Source organism: Oncorhynchus mykiss, chromosome 5 (genome assembly GCF_057628025.1).
Source record: "Oncorhynchus mykiss isolate SJ-2025 chromosome 5, ASM5762802v1, whole genome shotgun sequence".
Classification (NCBI taxonomy): Eukaryota; Metazoa; Chordata; class Actinopteri; order Salmoniformes; family Salmonidae; genus Oncorhynchus; species Oncorhynchus mykiss.
This window is the reverse complement of record NC_143026.1, coordinates 90,327,427-90,339,626: the sequence shown is the minus strand read 5'-3', so window position 1 is coordinate 90,339,626 and position 12,200 is coordinate 90,327,427. Positions and strand designations below refer to the sequence as shown.

The window sequence follows — 12,200 nt, the reverse complement described above, 5'->3', positions numbered from 1 at the left end:
ACACACATTTACACCTGCCCAGAATAAGCACAGAATCTATTATGACCGTAGGCCCAATTTTACATTTACATGTTAGTCATTTAGCAGACACTCTTATCCAGAGTGACTTACAGTAAGTGAAGTTAAGATGCTGTAGCTGGGTTGGACAACCACATATCACAGTCATAGTAAGGACATTTTTCCTCAAAAAAGTAGATATCAGCAAAGTCAGAGCTAGTAAGACGAAAAACTAAAGCGTTAGTTCACGAAAGGTATTCCTCCCCATGTGAAGATATGATAGGGCCGAGTTACTTGGTGTATAGAGGCAATAGGAGAGGGCCTAGAACCCGAGCCTTGGGGAATACCACATGTGAGAGTACGTGGTGCAGACACAGATCCTCTCCACGTCATCTGCTAGGAGAGGTCTGCCAAGTAGGATGCAATCCAGGAGTGTGCAGAGCCTGAGACGTCCAGCCCTGAGGAGAGGAGGAACTGATGGTTCACGGTGTCAAAGGCAGCAGATCTAGGAGGATGAGAACAGACGAGAGAGAGTCGCTCTGGCAGAGAGCCTCCGTAACACAGAGAAGAGCAGTCTTGACACAGAGAAGGGCAGTATCAGAGAAAGATACCCAGAAAACATGACCCCATTGGCCCTGTGTGGCTATTTGGTGGGCAAGATGGGCATGGGCTAGCCCACACCAAGCCCACAGCAGCCCAATATTGGGCTAGCCCACAACAAGCTCAACACAGGCTAGCTTACACCAATCCCACATCAGCCCAACACGGGATCGCCTACACCAACCTTTCACACAGACTAGCCAACACCACCTCAACATGGGCCAGCCTAATCCAAGCCCAACACGGCTAGCCTACAACTTCCCAGCACAGGCTAGCCCACACCAAGCCCAGCACATGCTAGCCCACACCAAGCCCAGCACATGCTAGCCCACACCAAGCCCAGCACATGCTAGCCCACACCAAGCCCAGCACATGCTAGCCCACACCAAGCCCAGCACATGCTAGCCCACACCAAGTCCAGCTCAGGCTAGCCCACACCAGGCCCAGCCCAGGCTATCCCACACCAGGCCCAGCCCACACCAAGCCCAGGCCAGGCTAGCCCACACCAGGCCCAGCCCAGACCAAGCGCAGCACGTGTTAGCCCACACCAGCCGAATAGAGGCTAGCCCACACCAAGTCCAGCTAAAGGCGGGGGCTCATTCGAATATTTTGGGGTGTGGTTAGCACACAGTTCTCACAATCTCGTTTTTTTTACTGAGTGTCTGTGTTCTGATGTGTGATGGCCAATGTTCTTCGATCTTGTACACTGTCAATGATGCAGTCTTTAAAAAGTTCCTAAAGGGGCAATCTGTAGTTACTACCTCAATGTTTGGACTTATAAATGAACGCTACTGTAGGTTCTCATTGATTCTTCAAGAACATAACTTATAAATGCCTCATGAGCTTAGTTCAACTGTCACACCCCATCAGAACCCAAAATATAAGATTGTTTTACTCCTTTGTTTGTAAACAAAGGAGTAAAACAAAGTAAATATAAACAAACACTGTATAGCCTCACAACATGGTTAAAACTATAATGTTGATGTCATGGATGGTCAGTCCTTGAATCCATAGCTCTGTCCATGAATTTGAGAATGTTCACATTTCTCCAGCCCCATCCCTTGGATTTACTATTGTTGGACTTTGTTATTGTTTCAACTGTTGATTGCCTCTTTAAATAAGTGCATGTCACATCTTGTTAAAAAAAAAAACAGTGTACAAAACATTAGGAACATCTGCTGTTTCCATGACATAGACTGATCAAGTGAATCAAGGTGAAATCTATGATCCCTTATTGATGTCACCTGTTAAATCCACTTCAAATCAGTGGAGATGAAGGGGAGGAGACAGGTTAAAGAAAGATTTTTAAGCCTTGAGACAATTGAGGCATGGATTGTGTACGTGTGCCATTCAGAGGGTGAATGGGAAAGACAACATATTGAAGTGCCTTTGAACGGGGTCTGGTAGTACAGTAGGTGCCAGGCGCACACGGTTTGAGTCTGTCAAGAACTGCAACGCTGTGGGGGTTTAAAAAGATCAACAGATTCCCATGTGTATCAAGAATGGGCCGCCACTCAAAGTACATCCAGCCAACATGGGCCAGCGTCCCTGTGGAACGCTTTCAACACCTTGTAGAGTCCATGACCTGACAAATTGAGGCTGTTCTGAGGGCAAAAAGAGGGTGCAACTCAATATTAGGAATGTATATGTGTATATGCAGTGTATATGCAGTGTGTGTGTATATGCAGTGTATATGCAGTGTGTGTGTATATGCAGTGTATATGCAGTGTGTGTGTATATGCAGTGTATATGCAGTGTATATGCAGTGTATATGCAGTGTATATGCAGTGTATATGCAGTGTATATGCAGTGTATATGTGTATATATGTGTATATGTGTATATGCAGTGTATATGCAGTGTATATGTGTATATGCAGTGTGTATGCAGTGCAGTGTATATGCAGTGTATATGCAGTGTATATGCAGTGTATATGTGTATATGCAGTGTATATGTGTATATGCAGTGTATATGCAGTGTATATGCGTATATGTAGTGTATATGCAGTGTATGTGTATATGCAGTGTATATGTGTATATGCAGTGTATGTGTATATGCAGTGTATATGTGTATATGCAGTGTATGTGTATATGCAGTGTATATGTGTATATGCAGTGTATATGTGTATATGCAGTGTATATGTGTATATGCAGTGTATATGCAGTGTATGTGTATATGCAGTGTATATGTGTATATGCAGTGTATATGTGTATATGCAGTGTATATGTGTATATGCAGTGTATATGCAGTGTATGTGTATATGCAGTGTATGTGTATATGCAGTGTATATGCAGTGTATATGTGTATATGCAGTGTATATGCAGTGTATATGTGTATATGCAGTGTATATGCAGTGTATGTGTATATGCAGTGTATATGTGTATATGCAGTGTATATGCGTATATGCAGTGTATATGCAGTGTATATGCAGTGTATATGCGTATATGCAGTGTATATGCAGTGTGTGTATATGCAGTGTATATGTGTATATGCAGTGTATATGCAGTGTGTATGTGTATATGCAGTGTATGTGTATATGCTGTGTATATGTGTATATGCAGTGTATATGTGTATATGCAGTGTGTATGTGTATATGCAGTGTATATGTGTATATGCAGTGTGTATGTGTATATGCAGTGTATATGCAGTGTATATGTGTGTATGCAGTGTGTATGTGTATATGCAGTGTGTATGTGTATATGCAGTGTATATGTGTATATGCAGTGTGCATGTGTATATGCAGTGTATATGTGTATATGCAGTGTGTATGTGTATATGCAGTGTATATGCAGTGTATATGTGTGTATGCAGTGTGTATGTTTATATGCAGTGTATATGTGTATATGCAGTGTATATGTGTATATGCAGTGTATATGCAGTGTATGCAGTGTGTATGTGTGTATGCAGTGTGTATGTGTATATGCAGTGTGTATGTGTATATGCAGTGTGTATGTGTATATGCAGTGTGTATGTGTATATGCAGTGTGTATGCATGATAGATTTGGTTGTCTTTCTGATACAATATAACACGTTCCCTAAACACCTTGAAGGCTTGTAAAATGATGAAATTTATGCATTGAATTAAATTGTAATAAATATATTATAAATAAATTCCTATTAAAATAGAAAAGGCGCATCGGCCCAATGTAGACAGCCTAGATGGGGCCAATATTTTAGCCCGCATTGGGCCCACGTGGCTGGCAATGTGGGCATGTTTTCTGGGACAGCTCAAATCCTGGTCCTTCTGTTTTTGCCGTAACACAGACCGTTTATTCAACTAATCACCAAGCCATGGAATCTTTATCTTATTAACCTCTAAACCCCTACCCTCCAGGAACTGTAACCCCTCCCCCTGCAGCCCTGGTCAAACCAGGCACCACCCACACCTATGAGTGGGTGGTCCCTAAGGGTGGCGGGCCGGTGGCGGACGATGCAGACTGCATTACATACTTCTACTACTCAGCCGTGGACCCTGTGAAAGACACCAGCTCCGGCCTTGTTGGACCCCTCCTGGTCTGCAAAAAAAAGACCCTCAAGAAAGGGAAACAGGTAAAGAAATGGAATTGGATTGGATTGAATACCTTTATTGTCAGTGTGTTGAAATATTGAATCGGTAATGTGTTCATCAGCTGACTTGGCATTAGAAAAACGTCAAATACAGACAAGAGCGCTCACATCAAATATTTTCACGTCTATTTCCCATTTCAGAAAAACGTCAACAAGGAGTTCCACATGCTGGCTACAGTGTTTGATGAGAACCTGAGCTGGTTCCTGGATGACAACATTAACCAGTTTACCAAGGCTCCCAAAACTGTCAACAAGGAGGACGAGGACTTCCAGGAATCTAACAAAATGCACTGTGAGTCTTTTAGGCTTTGTTTACACACGCAGCCCAGTTCTGGTCTTTTACTCAACTATTTGTAAAACAGCTGATCTGATTGGTCAAAAGACCAAATTAGTGGAAATAGTTCAGAATTGGGCTGCTTGTGTAAACCCAGCCTTAGAACACTGATCTATCATGGAAACTTGTTAAACTGTGATGCTAATTCAGCTACAAAACATATACATCTTTGGCAAAGTTGTAATTAAACTCATTCCTTCTCAGTTACTTTCAAAAAGCCTATATTGTAATGGGATTTCCCTATGGATAAAAAAAAAGTAAACACCAAAACACAGAGCAGTTACTAACAACCTAACACGTTTCAACCTCTCACTGGTCTTCTGTAGGGCACTAACTTTTCCATTTCCTGTTCCCACAGCGATCAATGGCTACATGTATGGGAACCTTCCAGGGCTGACCATGTGTAAGGGGGACAAGGTGTCTTGGCACCTGTCTGGCCTGGGCTCGGAGGCTGATATCCACGGCCTATACTTTGAAGGGAACAGGTTCATCTACAGAGAGACACGCAAAGACGTCATGAACGTGTTCCCTCACATCTCCCACACTGTCATGATGGAGCCAGACAGCATGGGTAAGACACATTATGCATGGAGGGATGAGTGGGTGGATGAATAGAGGGATGGACAGATGGGTGGATGGACTAATGGAGAGATGGAGGGATGCATGAAGGAATGAATGGAAGGAAGGAGGGATGGCTGAGTGGATGGATGAATAGAGGGATGGGCGGATGGACTAATGGAGAGATGGATGGAAGGAGGGGCAGACAGAAAGACAGAATTGTAAATGTTCACTTCTGTTCTAATTGCAAATCAATTAAAATGAATTATAATGACAGACAATGCATTTGTTTACCCCCCCTCCAGGTCAGTTTGAGGTGGTGTGCAAGACGACGGACCATTACCAGGGAGGTATGAGGGCCAACTACACTGTGCAGAAGTGTAGTATGTTCAACAGGCAGTCAGAGATCATGCTCCACTCGAAGACCTACTACATTGCTGCCATGGAGATAGACTGGGACTACTCCCCCAACCGGACCTGGGAACAGGAGATGTACCATGGCCTCACACAGAGGTAATCTAACCGTAGCTTCATGTCCACAACCCCAGCCATAACCCTAACCCCAGCTCAACCCTAACCCCGGCTCAACCCTAACCCCGGCTCAACCCTAACCCCGGCTCAACCCTAACCCCGGCCCAACCTTAACCCCGGCCCAACCCTAACCCCGGCTCAACCCTAACCCCGGCTCAACCCTAACCCCAGCCATAACCCTAACCCCAGCCATAACCCTAACCGCAGCCATAACCCTAACCCCAGCCATAACCCTAACCATAACCCTAACCATAACCCTAACCATAACCCTAACCCCAGCCATAACCCTAACCCCAGCCATAACCCTAACCCCGGCCCAACCTTAACCCCGGCCCAACCCTAACCCCGGCTCAACCCTAACCCCAGCCATAACCCTAACCGCAGCCATAACCCTAACCGCAGCCATAACCCTAACCGCAGCCATAACCCTAACCCCAGCCATAACCCTAACCCCAGCCATAACCCTAACCGCAGCCATAACCCTAACCGCAGCCATAACCCTAACCCCAGCCATAACACTAACCCCAGCCATAACCCTAACCGCAGCCATAACCCTAACCCCAGCCATAACCCTAACCCCAGCCATAACCCTAACCCCAGCCATAACCCTAACCCCAGCCATAACCCTAACCCCAGCCATAACCCTAACCCCAGCCATTACCCTAACCCCAGCCATAACCCTAACCCCAGCCATAACCCTAACCCCAGCCATAACCCTAACCCCAGCCATAACCCTAACCCCAGCCATTACCCTAACCCCAGCCATAACCCTAACCCCAGCCATAACCCTAACCCCAGCCATAACCCTAACCCCAGCCATAACCCTAACCCCAGCCATAACCCTAACCCCAGCCATAACCCTAACCCCAGCCATAACCCTAACCCCAGCCATTACCCTAACCGCAGCCATAACCCTAGAAACATTTGTGTTCCATGTTTGAGACATTGATCTACAATACATCAGTGTCAGTATGTTTTCTTTGTCTCCAGTCCAGGAAATGATTTCATTGATAAACAGGGTAAGTTCATCGGCTCCATGTACAAGAAGGTCGTGTACAGGGAGTTCACCAACAATAAATTCACCAAACAGAAGGAGAGATCAGCAGACATGCAACACCTGGGGATCCTGGGTAAGTGGTAGTATAAAGGGTCTGGTTCTGGGTAAGTTGTAGTATAAAGGGTTTGGTTCTGGGTAAGTTGTAGTATAAAGGGTTTGGTTCTGGGTAAGTTGTAGTATAAAGGGTTTGGTTCTGGGTAAGTTGTAGAATAAAGGGTTTGGTTCTGGGTAAGTTGTAGTATAAAGGCTTTGGTTCTGGGTAAGTTGTAGTATAAAGGGTTTGGTTCTGGGTAAGTTGTAGAATAAAGGGTTTGGTTCTGGGTAAGTTGTAGTATAAAGGCTTTGGTTCTGGGTAAGTTGTAGTATAAAGGGTTTGGTTCTGGGTAAGTTGTAGAATAAAGGGTTTGGTTCTGGGTAAGTTGTAGTATAAAGGGTCTGGTTCTGGGTAAGTTGTAGTATAAAGGGTTTGGTTCTGGGTAAGTTGTAGTATAAAGGGTCTGGTTCTGGGTAAGTTGTAGTATAAAGGGTCTGGTTCTGGGTAAGTTGTAGTATAAAGGGTCTGGTTCTGGGTAAGTGGTAGTATAAAGGGTCTGGTTCTGGGTAAGTTGTAGAATAAAGGGTTTGGTTCTGGGTAAGTTGTAGTATAAAGGCTTTGGTTCTGGGTAAGTTGTAGTATAAAGGGTTTGGTTCTGGGTAAGTTGTAGAATAAAGGGTTTGGTTCTGGGTAAGTTGTAGAATAAAGGGTTTGGTTCTGGGTAAGTTGTAGTATAAAGGCTTTGGTTCTGGGTAAGTGGTAGTATAAAGGGTCTGGTTCTGGCTAAGTTGTAGAATAAAGGGTTTGGTTCTGGGTAAGTTGTAGTATAAAGGGTTTGGTTCTGGGTAAGTTGTAGAATAAAGGGTTTGGTTCTGGGTAAGTTGTAGTATAAAGGGTCTGGTTCTGGGTAAGTTGTAGTATAAAGGCTTTGGTTCTGGGTAAGTTGTAGTATAAAGGGTTTGGTTCTGGGTAAGTTGTAGAATAAAGGGTTTGGTTCTGGGTAAGTTGTAGTATAAAGGGTCTGGTTCTGGGTAAGTTGTAGTATAAAGGGTTTGGTTCTGGGTAAGTTGTAGTATAAAGGGTCTGGTTCTGGGTAAGTTGTAGTATAAAGGGTCTGGTTCTGGGTAAGTTGTAGTATAAAGGGTCTGGTTCTGGGTAAGTGGTAGTATAAAGGGTCTGGTTCTGGGTAAGTTGTAGAATAAAGGGTTTGGTTCTGGGTAAGTTGTAGTATAAAGGCTTTGGTTCTGGGTAAGTTGTAGTATAAAGGGTTTGGTTCTGGGTAAGTTGTAGAATAAAGGGTTTGGTTCTGGGTAAGTTGTAGAATAAAGGGTTTGGTTCTGGGTAAGTTGTAGTATAAAGGCCTTGGTTCTGGGTAAGTGGTAGTATAAAGGGTCTGGTTCTGGCTAAGTTGTAGAATAAAGGGTTTGGTTCTGGGTAAGTTGTAGTATAAAGGGTTTGGTTCTGGGTAAGTTGTAGAATAAAGGGTTTGGTTCTGGGTAAGTTGTAGTATAAAGGGTCTGGTTCTGGGTAAGTGGTAGTATAAAGGGTCTGGTTCTGGGTAAGTTGTAGTATAAAGGGTCTGGTTCTGGGTAAGTTGTAGTATAAAGGGTCTGGTTCTGGGTAAGTGGTAGTATAAAGGGTCTGGTTCTGGGTAAGTTGTAGAATAAAGGGTTTGGTTCTGGGTAAGTTGTAGTATAAAGGCTTTGGTTCTGGGTAAGTTGTAGTATAAAGGGTTTGGTTCTGGGTAAGTTGTAGAATAAAGGGTTTGGTTCTGGGTAAGTGGTAGTATAAAGGGTCTGGTTCTGGGTAAGTTGTAGAATAAAGGGTTTGGTTCTGGGTAAGTTGTAGTATAAAGGGTTTGGTTCTGGGTAAGTTGTAGAATAAAGGGTTTGGTTCTGGGTAAGTTGTAGTATAAAGGGTTTGGTTCTGGGTAAGTTGTAGTATAATGGGTTTGGTTCTGGGTAAGTTGTAGTATAAAGGGTCTGGTTCTGGGTAAGTTGTAGTAGAAAGGGTTTGGTTCTGGGTAAGTTGTAGTAGAAAGGGTCTGGTTCTGGGTAAGTTGTAGTATAAAGGGTCTGGTTCTGGGTAAGTTGTAGTATAAAGGGTTTGGTTCTGGGTAAGTTGTAGTATAAAGGGTCTGGTTCTGGGTAAGTTGTAGTATAAAGGGTCTGGTTCTGGGTAAGTTGTAGTAGAAAGGGTCTGGTTCTGGGTAAGTTGTAGTAGAAAGGGTCTGGTTCTGGGTAAGTTGTAGTATAAAGGGTTTGGTTCTGGGTAAGTTGTAGTATAAAGGGTCTGGTTCTGGGTAAGTTGTAGTATAATGGGTTTGGTTCTGGGTAAGTTGTAGTATAAAGGGTCTGGTTCTGGGTAAGTTGTAGTAGAAAGGGTTTGGTTCTGGGTAAGTTGTAGTAGAAAGGGTCTGGTTCTGGGTAAGTTGTAGTATAAAGGGTCTGGTTCTGGGTAAGTTGTAGTATAAAGGGTTTGGTTCTGGGTAAGTTGTAGTATAAAGGGTCTGGTTCTGGGTAAGTTGTAGTATAAAGGGTCTGGTTCTGGGTAAGTTGTAGTAGAAAGGGTCTGGTTCTGGGTAAGTTGTAGTAGAAAGGGTCTGGTTCTGGGTAAGTTGTAGTATAAAGGGTTTGGTTCTGGGTAAGTTGTAGTATAAAGGGTCTGGTTCTGGGTAAGTTGTAGTATAAAGGTTTGGTTCTGGGTAAGTTGTAGTATAAAGGCTTTGGCGGTACAGTAGGCTTATATGTACATAACATATGGAATTTAATTGCCATTCTTTACTTTCCAGGGACCAAACCATGACTTGACATTATTTGCATTATCAAACTGACCTGTTATGAATCCTGATTGATGACCCCTCTTGTTTCGTTCCCCAGGCCCTATGATCCATGCAGACATTGGTGACAAAGTCAATATAGTCTTCAAGAACATGGCCACAAGAACTTACTCTATTCACGCACACGGGGTGAAGACAGACGTTCCACAAGTCAAAGAAACTAAGCCAGGTAAAATAAACAGCACCCATAATCCATTGGATTTGACCAGCTAGTGATATAGACATTGGATTTGACCAGCTAGTTTTATAGACATTGGATTTGACCAGCTAGTGATGTAGACATTGGATTTGACCAGCTAGTTTTTATTGACATTGGATTTGACCAGCTAGTTTTTATAGACATTGGATTTGACCAGCTAGTGATATAAACATTGGATTTGACCAGCTAGTTTTATAGACATTGGATTTGACCAGCTAGTGATATAGACATTGGATTTGACCAGCTAGTGATGTAGACATTGGATTTGACCAGCTAGTTTTTATAGACATTGGATTTGACCAGCTAGTGATATAGACATTGGATTTGACCAGCTAGTTTTATAAACATTGGATTTGACCAGCTAGTGATGTAGACATTGGATTTGACCAGCTAGTTTTTATAGACATTGGATTTGACCAGCTAGTTTTATTGACATTGGATTTGACCAGCTAGTTTTATTGACATTGGATTTGACCAGCTAGTTTTATTGACATTGGATTTGACCAGCTAGTTTTTATAGATATTGGATTTGACCAGCTAGTTTTATTGACATTGGATTTGACCAGCTAGTTTTTATAGATATTGGATTTGACCAGCTAGTTTTATTGACATTGGATTTGACCAGCTAGTTTTATTGACATTGGATTTGACCAGCTAGTTTTTATAGACATTGGATTTGACCAGCTAGTTTTATTGACATTGGATTTGACCAGCTAGTTTTTATAGACATTGGATTTGACCAGCTAGTTTTATTGACATTGGATTTGACCAGCTAGTTTTTATAGACATTGGATTTGACCAGCTAGTGATGTAGACATTGGATTTGACCAGCTAGTTTTTATAGACATTGGATTTGACCAGCTAGTTTTTATAGACATTGGATTTGACCAGCTAGTTTTATTGACATTGGATTTGTGATAGTGATACGTAGTAGTTTCAATAGCAGAAAGTACTTTGGATGGCAACAAAAACCTATATGTGTCATTGATCTTTTATTACTATGGTTACTCATATATATTTCATGACCCTGTTCTACACAATAACAACTTTGTCGTGAGTGAGAGTTAGTTTCCTAAAGCAGAGTTGTCCCATACAGGTGAGACCCAGACATACACATGGTATGTCCCCAAGACAGCTGGGCCTACAGACAAACAGGAGACATGCAGTGTGGGAGCTTATTACTCGACAGTCGACGTCAACAAGGTAAATGAGATAACACAAACTGAGCCACAAACTCAATCTCTAGATCAGGGTCTTGTTTCCCAAAGCCTTTAGTAGCGTTGAGATCATTGTTAGATTGTAAGAAGGTTCTGTCTTTAGTAGCCAAGGTGTTTCCCCAGACTTACACACATAAAAACATCTACGAGTGATCCAGACCACACGTACAGCAGCTAAAGTTTTTTTTACCCATTCCGAGTCACTTTAGTCACAGAAGATCTCCGCTAAACATAGAATCAAGATGTCTGACTCGGCCCCCAGTGTCCGGTCTGGAGCGTGAAGTCACGAGCGCCGTTGGTCGGCTACGGCATAGCAACATAGCGTTGCCAAAAGCCCTGGTCTGCCCTGGAAAGCCTATGTAAATTACGATTAGCAGAACTGTCAAACAAAAAACTTTCTAGTCACGGTCTCTATGATCTTTAACTATTTCTTGGTGCCATTAAGCCCAAGGGGCCAGGGTTCCGGTCTAAAAACACGGTTTTGACTGCTCCTACAGTTTTGACCTGGTATTGCAGTTTAACTGATGCCCAGCCCAGAAAGACAATTTCAATAGATAGCCACATAGAGAAGTCAAGACTTGAAATTTCCTAATAAGACAATTTAGTCATCACCTTTATGCACAAAACAGCCAAATTACTGTCGCTGAGGCCGATCTTTTTTCAAATCACTTACAGCGGAAGATATTAACATTTTATATTCATCAAATGTCATGTTTTTGGATGACATGACGACGTTGTCGCTGCTCGCGCTGCACATACTGCTAGCGCGCATGTGATGATGGTCGCATAAATCGCATACAACCTGGATAGAGAATCGTGTATGTGAAAGTGAATAGATTACTTTGAAAACAACGGTCGTACATCTTGGATCCAGTTATTATCATCAGTAGTGGTTCATGGGTAAAGTCACTGGGGAAGCCAAAACATGTCAAAACAAAAAAACATATTACAACATACGGTGCCTTTGGAAAATATTCAGACCCTTCCCTTTTTCCACATTTCATTACGTTACAGCCATATTTTTTTAAATGTAACCTTAATTTAACTAGGCAAGTCAGTTAAGAACAAATTCTTATTTACAATGGCGGACTACCCCGGCCAAACCCGGACGACGCTGGGCCAATTGTGCGCTGCCCTATGGGACTCCCAATCCCGGCCAGAGGTGATACAGCCTGGATTTGAACCAGGGCCTGCCTCTTATACTGAGATGAAGTGCCTTACACTGCTGTGCTACTCAGGAGCCTTATTATAAAATGGATTAAATTCATG

The 12,200-nt window shown here is 42.9% G+C and overlaps 1 protein-coding gene across 1 annotated transcript in view; it reads left to right on the top strand.

Annotated features, from left to right (window-relative positions):
• The window catches only part of cp (ceruloplasmin), a 32,239-nt gene that overhangs the window by 10,741 nt on the left and 9,298 nt on the right, over positions 1-12,200 (top strand). The window contains exons 10-16 of the mRNA XM_090236329.1: positions 3,930-4,144; positions 4,304-4,454; positions 4,855-5,067; positions 5,360-5,567; positions 6,576-6,715; positions 9,556-9,684; positions 10,811-10,917. Of these exons, the coding sequence (XP_090092455.1) occupies positions 3,930-4,144; positions 4,304-4,454; positions 4,855-5,067; positions 5,360-5,567; positions 6,576-6,715; positions 9,556-9,684; positions 10,811-10,917 (1,163 nt within the window). The remainder of the gene's footprint in view (positions 1-3,929; positions 4,145-4,303; positions 4,455-4,854; positions 5,068-5,359; positions 5,568-6,575; positions 6,716-9,555; positions 9,685-10,810; positions 10,918-12,200) is intronic.